General features: G+C 43.0%; 1 protein-coding gene across 4 annotated transcripts; it reads right to left on the bottom strand.

The window, feature by feature from the left end:
- Positions 1-2,618: 2,618 nt before the first annotated feature.
- Positions 2,619-22,017, bottom strand: ldb1a (LIM domain binding 1a). Of its 4 annotated transcripts, none has more exons than XM_079362202.1 (12): positions 21,741-22,012; positions 18,505-18,608; positions 9,551-9,653; positions 9,158-9,202; positions 8,955-9,030; positions 7,894-7,996; positions 7,565-7,737; positions 7,353-7,475; positions 7,194-7,271; positions 6,972-7,095; positions 6,703-6,851; positions 2,619-4,915 (listed from the first exon to the last, which is right to left on the bottom strand). In XM_079362202.1, the coding sequence occupies exons 2-12, from the start codon at positions 18,530-18,532 to the stop codon at positions 4,862-4,864; spliced, it is 1,056 nt and encodes a 351-aa protein (XP_079218328.1). In that variant the 5' UTR covers positions 18,533-18,608; positions 21,741-22,012; the 3' UTR covers positions 2,619-4,861. The 4 variants fall into 4 exon arrangements, with proteins under 4 accessions (XP_079218328.1, XP_079218329.1, XP_079218326.1 ...); XM_079362203.1 differs by having other exon boundaries at positions 6,709-6,851; positions 21,741-22,009; XM_079362200.1 differs by lacking the exon at positions 2,619-4,915 and adding an exon at positions 4,922-5,803 and having other exon boundaries at positions 21,741-22,017.
- Between the last annotated feature and the right edge of the window lie 2,548 nt (positions 22,018-24,565).

Here is a 24,565-nt window from a genome sequence, read left to right on the forward strand (position 1 = left end):
TGCCCTGGTTCAACTTAACACACCAGTCATCAATTAAAGGATGATCCTTTAATCTAATAGTAGAGCGCCTATCGAGTGGCTTTAGCATGTGATGACTTAAAAAAGGTCTAGCAGTGCCCTAACTTTGTGATTATCCCCAATGAGCAGCTAACAATCATATTGGATTAAAGTGTAGTCCAGTTAGAAAACAGCTTTACACAAACACTATAGCACTGTTTGTTCGTTTGGTTTTCTCTCTGTTAAATTACTGACTCTTATTTTGGGCTACTTTCAAGTTAAATTACTGTCATAATCCCTCACAGTGGACATTGCAAGCTGGCCAAAATAGTTGTGGATGTGGATGCAGTGCCCCCCCCCCCCTGTCCTGATGTGCTGTATTTATCTTTTTTTTATACTATTGCAGTTTGAACCAGAGTTGGGAGGGAAACGATAAAGAATACTTGGACTTGACTTTGTGAGCTATTGGGATACTTTTGCAGGGATTCCCTGCCATATTTCTATCTGAAGTCACATTCACGGATACCTTTGCTTTGTACTCAGTGGAGAATCTAGAGAGAAAAATCAACTAGAAGGCCCTCCAACCAGCGCTCATCACCACTTTATCTGCCAGTGTCTTGATGCTTAACCCTTTTGCTCTTTTTACCCTTCTTTGCTTTCAGTTTGTGAGCCCTCAGGGGCTGGGGCCCCAAGCAGTTGCCTTTTGACAAGCAGCATCTCTGATTGTACTGTACTGTATTTAGAGCTACAAATTGCACAAACAGGGATTCTAAAAAACTTTTGTGATTTAACTGGTTTACTTTTTCATCCAGGCTCTGTTGTCCTAAATAATAAACAAATGAAGACAATTGAAAGGGAAAATCCGGAGGGCCTCTATGCAGTATTTCACCACATGTTCAGCCTATTTGCAAAGTCCACCAGACAATAGTTAACATTGGCACGCACTCACCCACCTTCCAGCTAACATTACCTACGGAAAGTTTTACACAACAGAATCAAGGACATATAACTCTCAAATGTCAAAGTACATGTTGAACACAACCATTAAATCCTGCAAATACAAAAACACTGGACTTTTCCTTTTGTCCCATGTAACTCTATCAATCTGTGGAAGAGGTTTTTGGCCAACGTGGGCAGCTGATAATTTAGATTTTCCCTCCCAATTTACGTACATTGCAAAATTGAGCATTTTGACATTAAGTCTTTCACTCGACATGCATCTTGTTTGTTGGTGATGTTGTGCTGGGGTTAGGATCCTACTTTAATGAATACTTTGTAATTTATTACAGTGTTAGCAGATAGAACTTTTAACTTTTTCTTACTTTGGAAACAGTGAACTGAGGTTGAGCCTCTGATGGGGTCATTTTAAGAACCCATTGATCGGGGCTTTTGGCCTCTTGAAATAGACGGTGATAGACACAAATTCTGGGCTACGGGTGAAAAATGGGTAATATCAGATTTCTGGATACCCGGTTCAAGGCTTCCTTTTCAAGGCACTGTACAAAACAGTCTAACGAGCCGTTTGAGATGAGGGAACAGAGTTGGATGTTTTTTATACGCAGTTATGTTTGAATTCAAAATAAGGCTTTTCAACAACAGCTGTTAGACTTCAAGGTTGGTCAGTCAGGGACTTTGTGTGACCTCAACTTATCAGGCAGATAGAGATTCAAAGGCTCACTTCCCTTAACCTGTAGTTTCAGGCTGAATTGAAACAGGATTGCAGCGTGTACATTGTGCTAAGAAAAGCCATGAGTTCCTAATAATCATGAGACGCTGTAAGACATGTTGGGTTTTACTATCCCAGAGCCTCCATGCTCTAATATTACTGCAGAAGCTACTTGCTATCGTTTGGTGTTGACTCTGCTCTTCATCTCCATTGTGTGTGTTGTTGTAGCATACATTTTAGAAGCTAGTCTCACTGAATCTGCAAAGAAAAGAGACGTGTAGCTCCGCCTCCATCATCTGTAACAATGGCCATCTATTCCAAACTCAACTATTATCACAATTTGTGTCATAAGTTAATCGTTCCAATTTTGTTTCTTGCCAACCATCATAGCTGCCATCTTCAGCATTTCTTTCCAGCCAAGAATGAATGAATAACTTGCTTGAAACAATGAACTGCATCTTTAACCAAGTTTGAGTTGAGTGAGAAACAATTGTTGCTTTATATTACAAACAAGACTTTTGGTTCTTTCAATCAGAAACTGGGAAGTTTTTTTGTCTTCTTTGTCAAGAAAAACTTATCTTCATTTTGAAGCCTTGTTATCCTGAAGGGGTGTTTATTTATATTTCACTGAAAATTGTCAGATAAACCAAAGCATAGAAAAATAATTGTCCCTCCCCAATAATTTGGTTATCTTCTGCTGATCCAGAGCCAGGCCACAGTGGCAGCAGGCTAACTAAGTCACCCCAGACTTCTCTCTCCCCAGCAACATTTTCCAGCTCCTCCTGGGGGATCCCAAGGCGTTCCCACGGCAGAAGGGATGTTTCCCTATCTTCACCAGAAAAACATCCATTTTTGTTGATTTAAACGGCTCATACGTGTTTCTCAGAGGGATTCATATTCTAAATAAATAAACATGAACATTCATCAAAGCTTGAGCCAACAAGGACACGCAATGTTCTCAGTGAAAATTCATCTTTATTGATACCATACATGGATTATCAGACAGAAACCTGGCGAAAAATATAGATATAAAATCACCCCTATGGTGAGGTGCTACAGGAGCCAGCGATGGGTGCATTGCCATTCCAGTTCTGTCTCACATATCATAAACCCCTGTTCCCTAAATTAAGTCAACTTAGGAAAGACAGGGTGTTGAAAAGTTACCCCCTAGATTCTAAATTCAATTCTGCGTCGGCCTGCTGAGTTGATCCACAATTAAAAGGAGACTAGAGGTTCTAGAGACAATAAGGATTTTCACACAACAGCCTGCAGCTCAGCGTGGATTTACAGACGCCATTTCTGCCAGTTATAATAATGGAGGAATTTCTGACACTCTGTATGGTTTCTCTGAGACCCCTGGTGGGGGAATCTGCTAATTACTGTTCATGCTGCGAGCTCGCTGAGGCTCAGAAGTTAAGCAACATTTTCTAACACAAATTTTAAAAAACAATAAACCACAGACTTCTATCCTGAAGGTAAATATATTGTCAATGTTCAGCATGTTTTTTTCTGTCATACATTTGAAATGTTTCAGAAAATCCTCAATCGAATACATTACAAAACCAAACCATTTACATTTGGTCTGAAGGTTTCTCTGAATTTGAACAAATGTTGCGCCATTGTGGCACACTACCAGAATCTGGGGCTCTTCATCAGAGGATGACTCACCCCAAAATAGAGCAACTTCACAGAAAAGGATGACTAATGCCTTGTTTCAAAGGGGTTATTTTTGTTTCCAGTGGATCTAATAATTTCTCAGATAGAGCAGAAGCCTTCAACTGGCAGGGCACGGACGTAATGTCAAATACTGAACCGTTGCAATACACAGGCTCGAATGCCCTCGATGCTGCAGGTCATAAATAAAAACAAGTAATGGAATGAGCGTAATGAGCATTATGAGTCCCACAAACTCCTCCATATATTATCATGAGTATTGTACAGGTGGGCTGGACTTCAACAGAATGTCAGTACATAGAAAAATAAATACAGTTTGCTAACATGAGGGCAAATTTCTTGTATCAGTGATTGTACCATTAAAAATCACGTTTCAAAAAAACTTTTAGGGAGGCTTTTCATCTCTTTACATTAGATTTGAGTTTCTCATTATTCTAGGGAGGAATACATAGAATAACTTTTACAGAAATGACTACCTAAAAATATACAAGCACAGACACAAACATGAGGAGTAAAGCCAAACAAATGATTCGTCATCAAACTTAAAACAGCACAGGGTAATCAATATCTAAAGAGTCTTTACATGGAGCTCCTTGGTCTGCAGCTTTCTTAATTGTGATTACAAACTTTTCTGGGAAACTTAAGTTAATACAAAAGTCTTTTTTTTCCTATTATTTTACAATCCTGTCAAAACTTTTTAAAATATTTTTTTTTGAGTAGCAAATTTGAGAAGTTTTCTTTCATGAGGACCCCAGCTAGAGATTTCAAGACAAAGTAAACATTTCTGCGATGACATTTGACAGATCCGAACAGGTGTGACATGGAAATATAAGGAGGGGAGAGGTTTTCAGTGTGCTGCTTTGGAGATGTAGTACAGTTTTGAAACCCTCACCTCGCTCTCCCAAACCTGCGTTCTCGCACTGAAGCCAATTCACCTGGTGACAGTGTGGTGTCGGACACAGATGGATGACATTATATCAAGCACAGACTTACATGAAAGTTATAACCATCACAAGAAGAATGATCTAACAGCAATACTTTTACATTAATATACTGCAGGTTTCTGATGTTTTACAGTTCTTACATTAGCAATAATAGAAAAGAAAAAAGGACACCGTCAATTCATAAGAAAAATAGATTGGAGATAAGAGTGGAAAACAGTGCAAAGGATATTCTGGGGTGTTTTTGTTTGCTTGCTTGCTTGTCTGTTTTATTTCTTAGAAATTGTTTACAAAAATAAAAAAAAAAGAAATCAAAACAAGTCTAAAACATAGAAAATGAAAACACACTTCTGTGGCGTCTGGTGCTCTGGTCCAGACATGCTGCGTACCACCTGTCTCCAGTACCTCAATGTTTTATGCTGTGGGTGTAGGTGAGTGTGTGCACTCTTCTGGATGTGTTTCAATGTGTATGTGGGTGTGTGTGTGTGTGTGTGTGTGTACATGTGTGTGTGTGTGTGTGTGTACGTGTGTGTGTGTATATGTGTGTGTGTGTGTGTGTGTGTAAGATTTAGCGTTGTGGTTCTCAACTCCGGTCCTCAAGCTCCGGCACTGTACAGGTTTTTGTTCCAACCAGGTCCTACAAAAACAAATGATTGAGTTTTTAAAAACCGAAAGTTGAATTTTTGATACTAAGAGTGCACACAGAGTTCTGCAGCCTGCAAAAAATAATAAGTTAAATAAAAGCGAAGCATTTCTTCCCTGTGACATGAGCACAACAGAAACAAAGAGGTGCGTTGCGAAGGACAACGCACGCCTGCGAGACCCGAGGTTGGAACAAGAACCCACTGAAGTGGTCGCCATGGCGAGCACTCAGAAACCAGGACATGCCAACTTTGGCTCAAACACTGTGGTGAGCGATGAAGGGTGGGTTCAAACACATGCACACCCCAACAGCCTCACCACACCTCTAAGAGGACTGACTGGAGCCGAACAGCTAAGGGCCAAGGCTGAGCACCACTGAGCATGTGCAACAATGTGAGGGAGCTAATAGGATTCTGCTGACACGTTCCTTCATGCGACAGCTCAATCAGTCCATGAGCTTTGGTCTTTTTCCCTGACCATTCTGTTTTTTGTTGTTCAAAAGAAAACTGAATGGAACAAAAGAAACAGAAATTCACTGAAGACAAAGTGCCCGGAGGCCACCCTGCCCGTCTCCTCTTGCTCACGAGTTGGCTCAGGAGGGATCCCAGTATGTTTCTAAGCTTTAAAAAAAGGGGGGGCTTTCTGGTCCCTCAGCTCTCTACTGGGACGACTGCGAGTTGTCATTCTTGCTCTCCTGACTGGAGGGAGCCTTGTTGTTCCAGGGCGAGTGAGCCCCGAGTGCAGGCGAGCCGTTGAAACTGTCCTCATCCTCCAGGCCGTTCGCCCCATCGAACTGCGTGTTCTCCAGCCGCGTGATCAGACGCTCGTCCTCGTCACCAAACTCCCCTCCCATCAGAGTGGGCTCTCCCACCATCATCACGTCCTAAAGGGGACAGCAAGGGCCGGTACATATTATCCCCATAATACAGGGGGTTCGCGGAGTGAGTGGCTGCACGGACGAGTTGGAACGGTAGCTGCTTTATCTAAGTGAGATCTAACTTGGTTCAATTCCATATTTAGAAAAAATATATAACTAATGAAAAGCAATGTAATTGAAACGTCACGCCAAGCTCTGGGGACCAATGTATCCCAATCATTAAGTCTTGTGAGGTTTTTGCGTCCTTTCATTTTAAAACTTTAAAGCAGGACACTGTTTCGAGGTAAGTACCCTCACAGTTCAGTAGTCCATGTGGCCCTGGCTCCCTGCCCACCACCAGGGTGCAGGGGCCCTCTCTATTGGCCAGCAGTGGGCATCCCTGATCCTTGAGTGCTGAATCAGGGGGGGGGTTTTCATTCCACCTCGGGTCTCGTTCGCTCATTCAAGCAACCACGCAAGCAAAGGCATGAGTGCTGTGTGAACCATGTGCTCTGGTAAACTGAAGGGTAACTCTGAAACCAAGCTGAGACAAAAACCGGACTGTTCTCCTGGAGATCAGTGCAAGGTAACCCTAACCCATGGTCCCAAAATGCATTAAGCACTTCTTGGAGATTGAGGTCGCTTGAACCTCCTTTAAAAACCCTTAAACCTGCGGCCCCAGAGGACCAGGGACTGCCCATCACTGGTTCACATCAGGGTGTCAACCTACTAAATCTAAATACTCTTAGAAGGACAGAAAAACACACCCAAATCCAAACCCCACCTTACCTTGACCTGCTGCTACAAATACTCCTACACACAGAAGAATCCCCCAAAGCCCACTGATTACCCTCACCCTAACCCACCCAAGCCTCACCCAGCTGATCAGGGATTTCAGAGAGAGGTCAAGTAGAAGTAATGCTTACAGGTACCTGGCTGGAGAGTGAAAAGCTGTTTGCTGGACTCTTCTTTTTGCTGTTGGTGTTGTTATTGCTGCCTCCTCCGGAGCTCACCGTGCTTCCACCGGACACCTTTCTTTTCCGCCGCTTGTTTGGAGCTTGTCTGGCTGGCTCGGCTACAACAAGACAAAACATGCACAAAGACACGGTTTAATAATGTCGTGTTCGTATCAGTTCTCAACAAGGACACGTAACTGGAAAGGAGACGGGGAGGATTTTGGAAGTGGAAGTGTCACCTGGAGGTGCGACCATTCTTTGCCACTTTTGGAAGAGGCAGGTCTTCAGGCAGTCTCTGGGGCTCAGACTGTAGGTCTTGTGCCTGGACATCAACTCTTGCATGGGCTCCAATATCACACATAGCTTTGGGAAACAGAGAGGGAAGGACAGAGCGATGAAGGAGTGTTTGCAGCACGATGACTTCCATCGACGTATGAAGGATTAAAAAAAACGGTGCTTACACGGAGGTAGTTGAGCGTAGAGTTGGACAGCCCACATCTGGTGATATTCTTCGCCAGCTGATCGAGCATCTGAGGATCCTGAGTGAAACGTTGAAGAAGTGAGTGAGTGCATGAGCACTTTGTGTGATTAAGTGAGCGTGTGTGTATTTTTCCACTTACATGCATCGCCAATATGCTCCTTGGTAGGACCTCTCTGTGTTGTCTGATGCTGAAGTGCCAAGTCTTGATCCTCATCATGTCATCAAACATGAACTCTAGGTACAGGCGGCCCTCCACGCAAACCTGATGCACATGACACAAATGAAGAGTTCAAGGTCACGAACAACAGCAGGGCCGAGCGTTTTCAAATTCAACGCCCCCGGTCACTGTACCTGTGTGAACATGGGCTTGCCGTTCTGGGTCACCATGGTGCACTGGTCACAGTCCAGAGACACAAAGTTACTGTGGAAGGACTCCTTCGGATGCTTCAAAACATAGAACAGCTCTGTGGCGCCCCCCTCGAAAATACTTCGAAAGTATCTTGGGATTAACGTCCTGCCGATAGCTGCAAAATGAGGATTTTACAAATAAATCTCATGAATACCAAACACATTGATACAAGGACTTCCTGTCCATGGGCTGAAGCTGGTTGGTGAAACTTTGCCTTGAGGAGCCGAGTACATGTAAGAATCAGGATTTTCTCTTCTCAAAAGGTCCTTACTGTATCGTTTGGGTCCATCTTCCAGACAGAAAGTGATGGTGAGCATGGCGTCATCTTCAAAGAACTCTGTGGTGAACGCGTCCCACCACAGATTGTCACAGTCCTGAAAGCAGAGGAAGAAGAAGAAGAAGAGCTCTGTAAGAGGACTCAATCATTTGTGTCCATCCTGCGTTGAATTAATGCTTTTTTCATTCAAGGTTACAAGAGATAGATGTCACAAAAAACATTAAGTACACTAAAAATAGAGATTCACAGATTGCAATTTCTTTGGCTGAAACTTTTTTGGTCGACTTTTTATAAATTACCTGGGACATTGATACACGAGTGGCATTAAATTCAAATACTAGAAACACGTTAACAGCTGTTATCAACTCATTCTTTACACAATGATGAATTGAAAAAAGGGAAGTTTACTAATTCTTGTCAATGCGTGCAACTTAACTAACCTTAACCATTCAGAAAGGAACTAGAAATGATTTTTTTTCAGTATTTATAACTACGTCCTCCAGTCGAAATCTAATCTGATCAACAGAATCCTTGTTGGTGTGAACAACCAGAGACTGTCACGTTATGCGAGAACAGAAAAGCACGAGTCTCTGGTGATCAGCAGCTAAGCACTAAAGGTTCAGTAGTGCTAACACTATTTGGTTGGAGGTGTAGAAACACTGTAATTTGGACCTCAGATGATTGGTTTGAGGCTCTGTAAGTCTTCTAATGGTCGAGGTTGATGTCTGCACACTACGACATGCAGACAACCCTGCAAACAAAGGAACAACTCATGACATGCATTTGGCTCTCTGCGCTCAATAAACAGTTGGCACTCCAATTATGTTTCAGCCATGTTGATCAGATAATCCTATTAGAGCCTGAATGTAAATTAAGTCAGTGAGTTCTCAGGATTCATTTTCTGTAAAATCCCCAGCATGGTTAGCTCCACATAAACTGCAGCAACATGGCATCAGGATATATTGGGAGTTCGTAGTTCTTCAGAGTGTCATCAAACACAAATCCTGCAATTCAGCTTCTATCGTTTTCTATGTTGGTAATGAAGAGACCATCACCTCTGTCCAATTCTGTAGCCTTTTGTTCAGCTCATATATCCGGTAGTCTGTCTGGTTCCCGTACGGTGTGGGTCTCCTGAGACAGAAAACAGAGCGATTGGTCCATCGTTAGCGCTCAAAGAACACACTCACACTTTCACCACATTTCACTCCTGAGGAAGGACAACCCGCAGCTGAACGCTCACTGAGGTCGGGTTACTCACCCCATTCCAGGCTCCATGTATGACGGTGGGTACATGGGTGTAGGCCTGTAACATACAAGAAACATTCAAGTCAGCAACATCGACACACGCAGGCAGCGTGGTGTGTGTGCTTAACGTACAATACTGCACATCTACGCAGTGACATGTAGCTGAAGGTTTTATTCTTTTGCTCATTTAGACACATTTAGTGTTCAGCTCTCACTTTAGATGAGTTCATCAAAGACACAAACATAAACATAGGTACAGATATTTATTTGTGTAAAAATCTAATTAGCAGATAAAAATAGATGCATCTTCTCCAAGACTACAAAGGGAGATATTAGTGTAGAATAATCGACCTGATTTAATGAGTGTAAACATGCAAAGCTATCTTCATTCTAGCCTCACACCTACCCCACATCTCTGTCCAGCATAGCGCCCGGGTGGAAGGGGGGAAAGCTGCCGCCGTTTGGGGGCTCCTTAGGAGAGTACAGCTTGAATGACTTTGACGAACAGCCTGCGCGCACACACACGAACACGCATGCAGCAGAGGAGGAGGAGGAGGAGAAAAAGAGAACACAGATTGAGAGGAGATTTAGATTACTCCAGATTTAGCTCATTCAAATCACAGCATCATCTAAGCAATCTGATGTTGGATGATTTTGTCGAGATTTACTCCAATAAAAAGCACTTTGCCAAAACAATTTCCTGCCGCTTTCATCATCTAATGCATCTTCAATTTGGTAAATGGACAAGGAAACAAAACGATCACCACAAAAAATAAAGGAATATTTATTAGCCTACAGCGACCTCGTCAGTGAGATGGGGCGATACAAGCAGAGGAGAGGAGTCTTTTTCCAGCATTATAGGGAAACCTCCACTCTGCATATACGGCCTCATGTAATCCTAGGCACGCTCTGCGCTGTGTGTTTCCCCCTCTGGTTTGCCTCTTCTGCCCATCCCCCCGCTCGCTACCCTGGCTGCTGTTAACCCTTGTCTGTTCGGATAAAAGCATTCACGCTCCAACAATTCAGGGCCCTGAGAAAACATCTATTCTAGATCTCTCTCTACCCAAGGAGACCTCCCACAGACAGCGGCTCGCTGTAATTAGCTCTGACCAAAAAGGTATCTTGTTCTCAGGCGAGCCGACTGGGATGCTCGACAAAAAACAAGCCTGGGAATTGAACCCACAACGCGCCGTCACAACCACTGTCGTAGTAGTCGCCTTACTTTTTGCCACTGAAACAAGTCACGTCTTAAGGAGGGACTTACTAGGTGTTGTGGTGATTCACTCATTATAAGAAAACACAACACACAGTGAACACACTGAGATAAAGCATAGGCCGCCCCTGAATTATTCCCTTTGATGATGACTTTAATGTGAACTACGCCGTGCAAACACAACTGAAGGCAGCTAAATCTGAATGTGTGGCTTTGATTTCGTCTCCATTTTAAAGGCTGTGGGATAAATCTGGTGATAAGATGAGTTTTGTGAGAGATTAGTTATAACACAATATAGTAAAGAACATGGGCTTTAATCTTACTAATGAGTATCTTTAGTGTTTAGCATCACATTTCTGGATCTCATGAAAAACATCTAGGTAGACTTCTTCACAAATTGGGTTGGTTGAAGACGAGACAAATACATATTGTGTTTGTGTAGGGGGGGGGGGGATTTCACAGTCAAATCTCAGCTCCTCAAACAACTTCATCTAATCAGGCCCCCTTTCTTCAGTATGTGTGACAGAGTCAAGGCAGGTCACCGTCTCCTTCCCATTTGTCTGCTCCAGAGCATTAACAAAGGTTTTCAAAACATCTACCTCTGACCTAATGCCAACCCTCTCAAAACAGGAATAGCCATTAGCCGCAGACAGCATTCAGCCCAATGTGTAAGTCTTTGTTTAATCTGATGCACAACACAAATTCCCTTACCACACATAAGAGATAATGTGTCCTCTTTTCTTACACGTAGCATCCCCACTTTCTGCATGACACACACACACTATCCAAACAACACACACACAACCTCTTAAAGACAACCACAACAACAATTTCAGCTATCCACACAATATCTGCAGATTAAATCATCCTCTGCAACACAAGCATGAAATGACCATTACACGGGGCCACAAATAAGTGAAATACATCACCAGAGGAAGCGTCTTCAGTGTGGAGGTTAACGGAGCTAAAGATGCATTACTCCTCTCACAGAAGGTGAAGGACTTTAATTAGTGGGACTTTGATGCAGTTTAGTCCGCCCAAACTGTTCACAGCAAACAATAGCCCTGCATCCAGAGGCTGGCCCCAATCCAAGAAAACATCCAACAGCAATGTGCAGTGACATATTATGCAGTCAGTGCAACACTGGTGACAAGACAATGATTTATCTTGGATGTGCACGGTTTACACTTAAAAAGGAGAGACGGTGCTACCTTCAAAAAAATAACACTAGGCGTGAGTTGAAAGCAGGGCCGCGTTCATTAACCATTTCAAGGGGGTGGTTGCCATTGCTAAACTGTGCACCTAGCTGGATGCTAAAGCACCTAGCGCGTAAACGTGCATCCATGAATTCAAGTCCTTATTTACAACCAGTGTTATATGTTTCTGGTGATGCACTGCAAGGAGTACAGAAGCTTTAAGTTTGAGTTACCTGCAGAGAAAGGTACCACCGAAACGCTGCTCGGTGTTTTAGCCACCTAGCCTCGCAGCTAGCCTTCACGGGTGGATGGGGAAAAGCTCCAGCTCCGCTCCGGTAATTATAACGCAGTCCAAAAGGAAGAGGATGAGAGAGACGGAGAGTCGAAAACTCCTGCTAAGTTTTCACCGTCCTGTCAAGAAGTGAGCCCCCAAATATATGTTTTTAAATGTCATTTGTTTTGAGGGGGGAAGGCGCTACCTAATCTATCCACTACTACTACAGGACCCTTTGTTCCTGCCAGCCGAGACACGAACAAACAAAGGCCCCGCCTCCTCCTCCTCCAGGCCCCGCCTCCTCCTCCAGGCTCCTCCGCCCAGCACAGCGCGCACACCGGGACCAACACAAACCGGGGCCCCCAATCTGTCCTGTCCCCGGACCTGTTCCTGCACCCAAGGGTGCTACACGGTGGGTCCCCATTGGCAAGAAAGCTTATAAACCTATACCTTTATAAACCTGCGACCCCTAATACATGGCAAAATAAATGTAACAGTCTGTGGTTCAAACTCTGGATATCGTACTTTATTGATCCCCAATGGGGAAATTTAAGGAGAATTCTTGATCTGCATAAAAACACATTTTTAATTAATTCCTCTGTTTCTGCAGATATTAAAAGAATAAACTTCTTTTGTTTCTGATTTTTACTGAAAGATACAAAACTGGAGGTGTTTTATCAAAAAAAAAACGTAAGAATTTACTGCCTTGTGTCATTGTGTTGAAACCTAATAAAATTATAATAATCACAAGTAATACAAGCAGACTCTGCCTGAACTGTGTGTACTGGTCGTCTTCTGTTCAGTCCGTCCTGACCTTAAACATCCCCACATAAAAAATGAAGAAATGTTAGATTTGCTTGACTTTAAGTACATGGAGTGTGGTCAGATATGCTGTTCTGACATTTAACTAGTAAACTAAATAGGCCGTTCAATTCAAGCCAAGTTTGTAAAGGCTTATGAAAAATGATTAACTTGGCTGATGACTAAAATCCTTTCGACCGCAGTCCCGAGCCTGCCATAGACTCAGATTATGTAAGGGTGTAATCTGCTGCCTCACTTTTAATCAATAACCACTCTGATGTTTACATGCAATATATTTGAAGACCGGAAAACCCTTTGTGGTCTCAGAGTGCATTTCAAACTCAATTTGTTCCGGCTTTTACTTGTGCTACCAGTCAGTTTGTAGAATTATATGAGCCAGGAGTCGCAATACATTTCATTGAGAGAGTAAACACATCTGACCCACACCAGTCTTTTTGTGCTGCATAAAGAGTTGGAGCAGAATGGCACAAAAAAACTGCTTTATATTTATTTATACAAAAACCTAAAACTGCCTAGAGATAGCTTCAGATGTCATTACAACACCTGGAGTAAATTTCTGTCAGTTGTGTCCACTTCCTCAGCTGTACTCTTGTTACCAGGATGATCTTATATGGAAACCAAGCAAAGATCAACTCAGTTCCATTTAAGTGAAAAATGCAACTGAAATTCTTCCTCTACAGTCTCTGTGTTTTGTTTTAGAGTTTTCTTTCTAAAGTTAGAAAATAAAGCATGAAGTTAAGACTGAAACATTTGAACAACAGCCACATAATCAGGTCTATCATGTAGTTGAAGAAGGATTTTGCAGTCCGTCTGTTCAGTGCTGATAGATTAACACAAGCAGAGATGTGACAGACAACATCTCCCTCTGCTGGCAAATGGTGCTAATGTCATCCAGGGAGCGCTTCAGAAAAATAGTAGAAAGGCCACAAACGATATGTTTTGAGCATGTGCATGCAAGCCAGTTAAATTTTAGACATCTCAATTGATACAAAAAAACATTGACTTTAAAAAAACGAAAATTGAACTTATGCAACACCAGGTTAGGATCATATTTTATTCCTTTATCTTAATTGTTAATATTTCAAAACTGAGACATGAAAAAGTCTGCATAATTTCCTGTACTGTTGTTTTTAAATACAGACAGAATACAGTGTTTTGTTGCACTTTTTGACGATGTTTCTGATGTTTGCTTTCAGCACTTTGATTTCCCATGTTGCTAAAATGTGTATATGTAAATTCATGTAGAAAATCTTTCCTTGCCTTTGAATAAATTAAAACATGGATTAAATAGAACCCAATATGTTTGAGATATTCCTACATCTTTGTGGAAGTCTTTTCTGAGAAGTGGATCCTGTTTCATCTGACTTCAGTCACAGTTACGCTCAGTACAAACGTGAACAGAGAACCTGGCGAGTATGGCTGACAGACAGTGATAACACTAAGTGTGGTACAAGAATATGGCAGTGTTACACATGAGAACTCTGTACTATTTCAGTCACCGGAAAACTGGTCTCGTACTACACAAGATCTGATGCTCCCTCTAGTATTTTTAGATCCCTAACTCACAGGCTCTACTGTATGCAGACTCAGAGACTGAGTCCATTTATTCCCACTGAAATGCAACTGAATACACTGACCTTGGTGAAACCTTGGGCTGTATAGAAACAAGTTTAATGCTTTGAAAAGTGTTCACATGACATGTACCTGTAATGGACCTAATGACAGAGATAGTGAAAGAGTATTGAGAAAATCTGTAGTGAGCCGGTAAACGGCCTGTTCCTGTCGCTGTTTTCTGAATGCCACAGTGGAAGCAGAAAGCTGTGAAGGAAACTGTTGTGACACCTGCCTGGTGGTGATAGCAACAAAACTGCACCCAGAGGATGCTACTGTGGCCTCAGAAGAGGAAGTTAAACTGCACGTGTTGAAGACAGATGGACGGAAGTGGAGAGGAAGCCGGTCGGTGAACGTTGCTGTGGTGGACAAAGATCACTGATCTGAATCAGGGAAGAATGAAGCAAGCCCTGTTTCCACCAAGCAGTCTGGTTTGGTTCTGTGAACCCTGACCTTGCTTGTGTTTCCACCGGCAACCATTCCCTTACTTGGTAGTGGGGTGTAAGCCGGATAGCAGAGTGTAGCCCGCCAATAGATCCAATGAAGAAGAACCATGACACAGTAAACAGAGGGCAGCAATGGAGAACATGGTTATGCATGTCTGCACCTCCGAGGTTGTCCACAGGGTCAACACTACACACAGATACTAGTCAAACAAAAACAGCTGTGAACCTACTCTAAAATCTGGGACATTTCCACACGGCCCATTTTGTGTTTGTCCTTTATTACCACTGACGCCTGGGAGGCGAGGACTCTAACCTTTAGGGTCAGATCAGCATGATGGCACCCCAACAGAAGTGCACCAGAAGGAGGAGGGTGTGGAGAGCTTATTTTGGTCCATTCCCAACTTTTGACAGTGGAAATGTTAATATAAGTGTACCGTATCGAACTGAACTGAAATGGTCACTTCGAGGAAACGGCTTTACAGTCAATTATATTACCGATACTGATTTTTTTGCCTTTGAAACAGTTTCTGCAGCAGCCTGTTAACCGCCTCTGACACCTGACATCTACCTGGCAGCACTTTTAACAGGCATTGATGTTAACTATATAGAAATAATTCACCTTCTTGCTTCCTTTGGACTTTGGAGGTCATTAAGAGATCTCAGCATTCATTCACGTCTTTTTCATGACAAGCTAAAACTTATTTTCTTTTACTTGTCCTGCACTGTATTAATAACACTTTTCTTCAAAGCTACAGAGGGGAATTTAGGTTTGTGTCTCATTGGCCCCACATGGATAATTCATGTTTCCTGATCAAATATCCCATCTTGCTGTCTTTAAACTTTCAAAAGTATCTATCTATTTTGTGTTTACGTTTATTCAGGCACTTCCAATCTGCTTGCTGTTTCTTCAGACATTGACCCTGGGCCAGCAGTGACAGGCATTAACAACTATTAAAGGTCTTGATTTCTTTTGCAGGTCAGAGATGCACATGTTTCTTTAGTCTGTTTAAAAGAAGGATAACAAACTTATCACAGAGGTTTATAAACCTGATCAGGTTTTGACTTCTCAGTTTTCTTTTGTTAGCTTCTTGAAGCACCTTGTGACTTGGACTGTACTCTATGAAAGGCGCTCTATAAATACAGTTTATTATTAACGTCATTATGTACACAGCATTTCACAGCCAGATATATCCTTCTTCTCACACACTTCCATGTACACAGGTGACAGAGGGATACAGCTCTTTTAACAGCTCTGCGTCTCTCCTCACACATTTTGTTTTCTGCGCAGCTCTTCCCCTTTTTCATCACCTTTTTAAGCATCAACTCACTTTCATGTTTTAAAGACTCCACTGCTTCTACATCTCTCACACAGAAAGGTGCGCTTTGATAGAAAATCATTTTTCCCATCCCACACATTTAGTTTCCTCCCTCCTCCTCTGGGCTGCGTGGCACATGGCAGCTTTGCTCTGCCATCCTGTCGGCCTGCAGCAGATGTGACATCATTACCCCCCCCCCCCCCCCCCCTTCATCTCTCTGACTCCCCAGCATCTCTGTCTCCCACGCATTCCTTCTCTCTCTCTGCCTCTGCACACACAGCCATTTTGATCTTGCAAACAAGATCTGAGAGACACACTCGGGTGGAGAGAGAGACAGAGAGGAGGGGGGGGGGCGAGAGATGGGAAGAAGTGGGGAGAAAGAAAGAGAGTCGCAGGCTTTCAGCGCAGCGAGATAAAGCTGAGGCAGTCGTGTTGTTGTGTAACGGTAATCAAAAAAAGCCCTGGTTGTTTGGCTGCCATCTTGGCTCTGCTTTAAGTCACTTTTCTCCAATCAGGAGCCATGTGACTTTCTGCATGAGGTAACACCACTGTGACTGCAAAAAGGCAGCGAGCGAGGGATGAGGGAGTGACACAGAGGGAGAGGAAGAAGGAGAGAGAGTGAGATGAGGAAGGCAGAAATGGGAGGGAGGGGTGAGAAGAGGGGTAGGCATGCTTGAGTGGGTGCATGGGAGAATGGAGGGGAGGGGGTATCTTCAGCTCAGAGGCAATCTATTTTTACCATTTAGTCAGAACAAAGGACATGATTGGCTCCGATGTGTTAGGACAGCTCTCCTTCAAGCGGGGAACAAAGCCCTAAAAAGGCTGATTCACAGCAAAGTCACAACAACAGCGGGATGTCACAATGTTGTCAACCAACCAGACAGACAGGAGAAGTCTGTTCTTCATTATGGGCCACATTCTGTCACATGCAAATACGCTCGCTTCAGATTCCTCCCATTCTAAAACGCTATGACCCAAAAACAACACAAAGACTGGGAGAAGATGAAAAGAGAAAGTGATGTTAGAATAAGAGAGGATTTGTTTTTCTGATGCAGCTTCACACACAAAGGGGATCAGGAGGATCTTCCATCCGCCATCATGCAGGAATGTAAACAAACCAGCCTTCAAATATAATGATTTACAGCACACACACAGAGGGAGAGAGAGAGACTGCAACCTGGTGTTGATCAATGCTGTTATCTGACAGATCCACCAGCCGTAACTTGTCCTAGCAGGCTTCTTGTGAAGGTGTAACTGCGAGTGTAAACCTGCGAGTGTTCCAGTGTGTGTGCTCTTTTGTTCGACCGTTTACTCGGTGCATCCTTAACAACATGTGGCTGCCATTAAAAGTTTCTGCTCTGTCAACAGAGGGAGCAAAAGGAGGAAGAGATACTGGAAAACTACAAGGGTCAGCGAAGGAGTGAGATAATAAGAGAAAAGATCTGAGAAAAGAGCATCAGGCTGAAGCCATATAGTTGGCCATTTAAATGAAACTGCCACTCTAATTCAATCCAAGTCCAAATTCAATGCCTGGGTTTAATTTCCAGCCCTGTGCTGCAAGTACTTTCTCTTGAATACCTGTGTTCAACTGTCCTATCATCAAGAAAGCAAGAATTAAGAGAATACAAGAGCTACATCTACTCTAATACTTTGTGTCTGAAAAAAGAAACAAAAACGCCTTAATAATGTCCCTATCTTTAGCTAGCTTTAAAAAAAAAAAAAAATGACACAAAAGTAATCTTAAAAACTTAATATCAGAGTGTGAGGTCAACTTTAGAAAAAGCTGATCGCCAAAACTGTGTTTAAAAAGTCAAATATGCAGGAATGCAAAGTCACAATTATAATGGGCTGTATTTAAACAGCTGCTTAACACCAAAGTAATTAAAGTCTTAGTTTGTCTTATTAAGTACCCTCATATATAAACCCATTATGAGAGAAGAGGTTTAAAGCATTCGCAGTGAGTAAAATGAAGTACTTTTGCCACAGTCTGCTCTGCAATAAATGTGAAAAACAATTCCTGAGACAGTGAAAAGGGATTTCAAGCAACTCTTCAAGACATAAAAGAGCAGAAATAATCAAGAAGCACGCCCTACAGAGGTCAGATTAAGCTGAGGAAAAGAGTGAGAGAATCAGCAAGTGAAGTACTTATTGATACCTCAGTGTCTCTGTGTGTGGTGAAACTGAAAGAGCCATTGATCTGCTGCACAGCAAGCGAGCGTGACTGAGAGGCTCTGCTGAACAACTCAATCCCAGAGTGTGGTAGCCTCAGTCCATAACCTTGTTTTAGGACATGTGTTGCGAGTGCTTCACCAACACACTCATGCATGCACACACAAACACACACACAGCTTGACATTGGCCCTGGGTGGCTTTGCAGCACTTTTTACATAAGTCATCTTTCTGACAGCTCCACTGAATACAGAGACCAAGGAGGAAAGAGGAAGAAGAGAGACATAGAAAGAGGGAAAGAGTAAACACTCACCGGGACAAGCACAACCTCCAACAGACATCTTCTCACATGTTGGGCTCTGCTCGGAACGAAACAGCTGCACTCAGTCCACACGCTGCTGCTCGCAGGGGCCAACTCTGAGAGAAAACAAGGCAGGCAGAGGGGTGGAGAGATCAGAGGGAGTGGTACAAAGCAGGGCATGTACAGCACAACTCCACTCCTCTCTCTCTCTCTGTGTCAGAGGCAGGAAGTTGGCAGTGGTTGCTCTGGCTGCATCATTAATAGGGATATTGCAACACAAGTGGGAGGGAAAATGAGATAAGAAGAAAGAAGTCGGTACAGCATGTGAGACTGGAGTAAGTAATAAGGAACGGAGCGAGGATTTGTGCGCCTGTGAAAGGAGGAGAATGCAGGAGGGAGGCAATTAGAGCAAAGGAAAGGGAAAGGGAAAAAATGTTCAAGGTGTGTGTTTGTGTGTGCGCGTGTGTAGCAGTGATGCATCGTCCATTTTTGCCCGCTGCTGCTGTGGGAGATAAACATACTCAGTAGGAGCCCAGAGGCAGAGGGTCATTACTGCCAAACAAACACACATACATGCACAAACACTCCATCACACACACACACATCCTGCCTCGTTGTGTGACAGATTTCCATCTCTCTTTCTGTCTGTCTCTCTCTCTCTCTCTCTCTCTCCCCCCTTGCCTTTCTACTGCTGAGAGAAGACTGGTGTTAATCACTACAGACAGTATCGATTAAAAATGCAAAGCCCACCTGGAGCGCGGGGACACAGGAGACTCATGGGAGGCAGGAAGAGCGTGCATGTTCAACTGTGCACGCGCTCGAACCCAACAGGAGCAGCATGTAAACAATCAGACTGTTTGCCCGGCAGCCTCCGCCTCTTTTTTTTCTCCCCCTTTTTAATCTCACTTTACTCTGTCAATTTAATCTCCTCATCCTGTTGATATTACCTTGACCTTTCTGCAGCTCATTGTTGCCTGATGTGATTTTGTTTCATTTCCTCTCCCTCCTCCCCGTCTCTGTTCATCCCATAACTTCTCTTGGCTCGAGCCAGCCTGTTCTCCCTGCCAATAATCTCATAATCTCACACTTCACTACACAAACACACGAGCACAAAACTGACACCCGTGAGCTGGATATCTTTGTTGCTCATGTGCCTGATCCTGTCAAATGGATATCTGCACGAGTCTCAGCACTGAGTGACTGTGACTGGATGTAAAAAAAAAAAATGAAAAATGATACTTTTACCTCCTTGGAAAAGGAGATAAAATAAACAACTAAAATCAAAGACTGCATGAAATATAGCTTGTCAAAATGACGAATGAACAGGTGGAATAAATGGGAAAATGACTAAAAACTGAATTGCAGAATAAACAACAACAAACAAAGTGTCTTCTTGAACTACTTTAACACCTCTTTTTCAACTGTGTTTCAAAACAGACTGTCATCCAGCGTTTCGTCAGGGAGTCAAGTTTAATGGTTCAAAAAAAGGAACCATGTTGTGAACCCTTATACAAAGAACATCTAACACAGACTCTGTTTCATCCACTCACACTTGTATCTTCACATTTCTCACTTTAAAACAAATCTCCAGTGGCTTCGAGGAGCTGGTCAACATTATAAAAAGGTTCAATAAAAGAAGAAAAATTGTCAAAGTGATGCATCAGTGGGTATAATGAAATCCTCTTCTGTCAGTATCATGATATTTGTACAAATGCATGCTTAGCACTTGTGAAATAGTGATGATGATGATGATGATGATGATGAGAGTGCACATATGCAGACAGTACATGCAGCCTGTTACGTTTGCTCCTGCTTGTTATTCTTATTTTCTCCTTTTAGGATACTTGTTTGATTTCACTCTTGTAACTTCTGGAAGCTGTACCCTCTCCATCACGGTCATGCTGCTGAGTTCAGGTCTTTTTTCCCAAATTTCTAAACAGGGAAAAAGTATTTCTGATTCTCAAAGAAATCTGTAATAATGTTCACTTTGTGAGTGTTTAACTAATAAAGTTTAACATATTTGTAATGTGACAAATGTTCAAAATGAGGGCAACTCAACCAAATCAGTCAAATGAAATCAAATGAACTAATCATTTGATTGATGAGAAAGTTTGTAAAACGCTCAGTCTCCTATTTCCATGCATCCCCCCAATGTAAGCTGAAGTTTAACAAACCTCAGATCGTTGCTGTCTGTCACTCACAACCAGCAGACTAACAGCAGACAAACAACTGTCTCCTCCGAAACGCAAGCTGACAGGCAGATTCCCCACACACCCGCACGCAGGCGGCAGCAGCATCACAGCTAAATGTCATACACGGTGTCAGACACTGTTCTCAGGACTGAGACACAATGAATAACCCTGCGGGCCTCCTCTTCTTTTCCCCCCTTTGCTTGTCTTCTCCCCCTTCTTCTCATTTCACCTTCACACAGTTTGTGTCGATTTTTCTGTTTCAGAAAGCTCCTCGCTCTCATCTCGCGCCGCTTCTCTGTCACCGTGTCAGTCCTTTGTGCGTGTGAAGGTTGTGATCTGCAGGTTTGACATTTACAGAAAAATTGTGCCACTGTGAAACGTGAAACTCTGAACAAAGGCGGATATGGGAGACAGAGAGAAGGCAGAGCAAGACAAAGCAGGAGAGAGAAAAAGAAAGAAGAGCACAAGAGAGGAGGGGTACATGAATGTGATTTGGGAAATGGCTTCTGTTTCCAGGAGCGATAAGGCTTTGAAGCTGAGCTCTTCCACCACTGTCAGACATGCTCTCCCACTCCTGCAGATACAGAGATTCCCGCTCTGTCAACACATCCACGCATCGCTCTAAAACGGCTCTTCGAGAATAATGAAGTTCCCCCTCTGTTTGCCCCCTTCTATCCACTGTGGGAACATGCAGCAGCAGCAGCTTCATAACACTGTGTGACAGACAGCAAAGTGCCTGCACGAAGACACACTTACTGCCTGTTACACTGAGGTACACATCCTGCACTAGAACACTCTTATGCATGTTATCATCCAGCAGCAGACACTGTAGAACAAGCCCTGACAACCTGCTTTATCTTCAATTTAAATTCAGAAAAATGTTTTTAAAAAGCACCTGGGGGCTCACTTGTTATCTCAGGTGAGTTCATGCCATCAAAGCTTACCTCTGCTTCTTTTGTCTTGCAGCTGTTCCTGCTTCCCACCCCTCTCTCCTCTCCTCTCTTTTTTTCCTCTCACAGACAAACACTCTTAAACATCCTCCATCTCTGCGCTTACCTTTTGTCTTCCCTCTGCGCCCACGCTCGCTCAAAAAAAGTCTGCCTGGGTCAGCCACGCAGAGGAAACCAAGCTGCGCCAACAGAGAGAGAGAGAGAGTTGGGGGGGGGGGGAGAGAGAGAGAGAGAGAGAGAGATGAGCAGATGCAGATAGGAGACACAGATGAAGGAGAGGAGGGAGGGGGGGCTAGCTGTGTGCAAATTGGATGATGAGAAGGAAGGAAGGAGGGAGGGAAGGAAGGAAGGAAGGAAGGAGGGAAGGGGGGGGGCAGTTCTCAGCTGCACTGGTATGAATATGACGCAGAGGCAGCAACTAGAGCTACTTCTCCTCTCCATCCCTCCATACCCACTGAGAGAGAAAGAGAGAGGGAGAGAGGGCACTGTATCCATGGCAACGGCAGAGCAGCGGTAGGTAGGTAGCAGTAAGGAAGTGTGTTCAGGGCACGGTGTTGTATTCCTCTCTGTCTGTCTCGCACACACAGACGAGCTTGTGAGTCTCGCAGATGTACAGCGTAACAGCTAACCTCTGTAGAGGACGAGCTGCAGATGATTCATGAAAACCTGACAGGTAACAGGAAGCACACTGGTGGGGTCTATGAGTTTTAGACACTTGGAAAAAGATAACGAAAAGGGACATCATCTTCCCACGAAAGTACAACAAAGAGAGATATGAACGACTGCAAACACTATGGTTTGAGTTACAATGTAGACAGTGATTTACATCTCCCCTGAAACTACAAAAAACAAAATAATCAAACAGACCCAAAACTCCAAATTAACAAGAAGTTTACTGGAAAAAAAAAAATCTAACTTTCTTTCTTGTACTTTTGTTTATTACTCAACCTGGAACTGTGATGCAGTAGCTAAAAGAAACTGGAAAATGTATGAAAAACAATAATGTTGATAAAATAATGCAGCTTGCATGGGGCAAGCTACACTGAGCTTCTCTCAGTTTGATAATATATGTATGAAAAAAGAGAGAAAAACGCCAGAGTAGATCTTTACCTGACAGTTTCGGCGAATGTCTCTTGCCTTCTTCAGACTGTCTCACTGAACTGTATGTGTGCAATAGCATTCTTTTTGAGTTGTTTTTTTACCTTTATAAAATAGGACAGCTGAAGAGAGACAGGAAATGTTGGGAGAAGAAATTCAGAGAGGACATGCAGCAATGCGCCAAGGTTGGAGTCGAAGCCACAAGCCCCTGTGACGGGGAGTATGGCCTCCGTATTCTGGACAGAGGGAGCAGGAAATAACCACTAGGCACCCCATGTCCACAGCGCTTTCATGGGATACATTTTCCAACTATATGGCCTGGAATAAAGGAGAGAAATATGCACTGTGTGACACAATGTTCATGATGGCACCAAGGACACAAAGATGCATATAAACATGACATTAAGTGTCACAGTTTCTATGTCTATCATCTGTACTTCATCATTTACACATTATTATCGTTTGCAGCATGTTTCTCCTGAATCCAAACACTTTTTTTTTCACCACTGCATTGGCGCCAACGAATCTGACGGTAGCTGATATTAACTATAAGCTTCATCTAACTAAAACAAAATGTAAAAGCATGGACACTATATTCAAGCTTGCATCGATTTAACCACAAGGTATGATATAAGCATGCTGAGAGAGAAAGCATAGATTTAAACCTTTTGCCTTAAGTTGACTGCCCGTCACTCAGATATCTACTTTGTTTCCCTTCATCAACCTGATGCATTGATATGTTTGGAAGCTGATTGTTCTTTTGGTATCTGGTTTTCTTTTCAGCGATGCAGATGTTTAACTCGCCATCCACACTCATTAGAAGCTAATTGGGATACGTATAAGTGTTTTACACCATGGCACATAACTAGAGCACTCTCCGTCTTCATTGAAATTCAGGTTCTTCTGTCAAATGCAACAAGGGACACAATTGATCAGTAAGACTCTTAATTGTTGCCTGAGGGATCCTTGGATTAACGCCAGAAGATTTACAGGAGCGAGTCTATAACTTTGAGTGTGTGTGATGTTTTGAGGCTGCTTGGCAACAAGGATGGCTTTTAAAGGGTGTCACAATAGATGCATCAGCTCACTCTGCAACAAAAGGAAGCTGTTCGACATTGGAGAAAGATTTTAAAACGTTACAAATGTCGCTGCAAAAAAATCACAAGTCGTATTTTCCCTAAACCACAAACAATAAAATGCATCAATTAAAATAAAGACAAGGTGGGAACCTATAGCAGTGGAGCTCAGTGAGTGTCTGTGTGCGTGTGTTTCTGAGCTCACCTCTAATCCATGTCTGCTTGTGGGACTCAGGGAATTGCCCGTGGCTTACCATGCAATACTGATCCTACAAAGCAACACATCTTTTACACTTCTCTATTTGACCTTATATGATCCCAACCTCAGTGTTCAATGCCTGTGTGGTTAACACTTATATTTACTTCAAGTGAGACACAAAATATATCTGTTGTTTCACTTAATGTAAGGTACCTAACAGCTTTAGAGATGTTTGTCTTCTAAAAAAACTAATTCCTCTCAGAAGTCCATGCTTTCATTGTACAATTAGGCTGTTTGATTTATGTTGTGCATATGTTGTAAAGGCCACGTATTATGTAAACCATCACTACCACCATTTTCTTACTTTAATATTTGTTCCTCGTCGGTCAACAAAGAGGGTTTTGTGGGTCTGCTAGCTGATGGGTCCTCCTACATGATGGACTTACCAGCACTGGATGCTGCCCTCTGTTGGCAGTGTTGGGGTGGTTTGTGGCTGTCCTTTGTCGTCCTCCCTGTATTGTAGCTCCATGGTTGACCCTTTTCCGTGCCACCAAAAAG

The sequence above is a fragment of the Symphodus melops genome (genome assembly GCF_947650265.1).
Source record: "Symphodus melops genome assembly, chromosome: 15".
In the NCBI taxonomy this organism is placed as follows: Eukaryota; Metazoa; Chordata; class Actinopteri; order Labriformes; family Labridae; genus Symphodus; species Symphodus melops.

Coding starts and splice junctions, on each gene's coding strand:
- ldb1a (XM_079362200.1), bottom strand. CDS start 18,532: ATGTCTGTTGGAGGTTGTGCTTGTCCCG. Junction 9,654..18,504: donor TGGAGGTTGTGCTTGTCCCG/GTGAGTGTTTAC, acceptor GTGTGCGCGCAG/GCTGTTCGTCAAAGTCATTC. Junction 7,272..7,352: donor GGAGCATATTGGCGATGCAT/GTAAGTGGAAAA, acceptor CGTTTCACTCAG/GATCCTCAGATGCTCGATCA.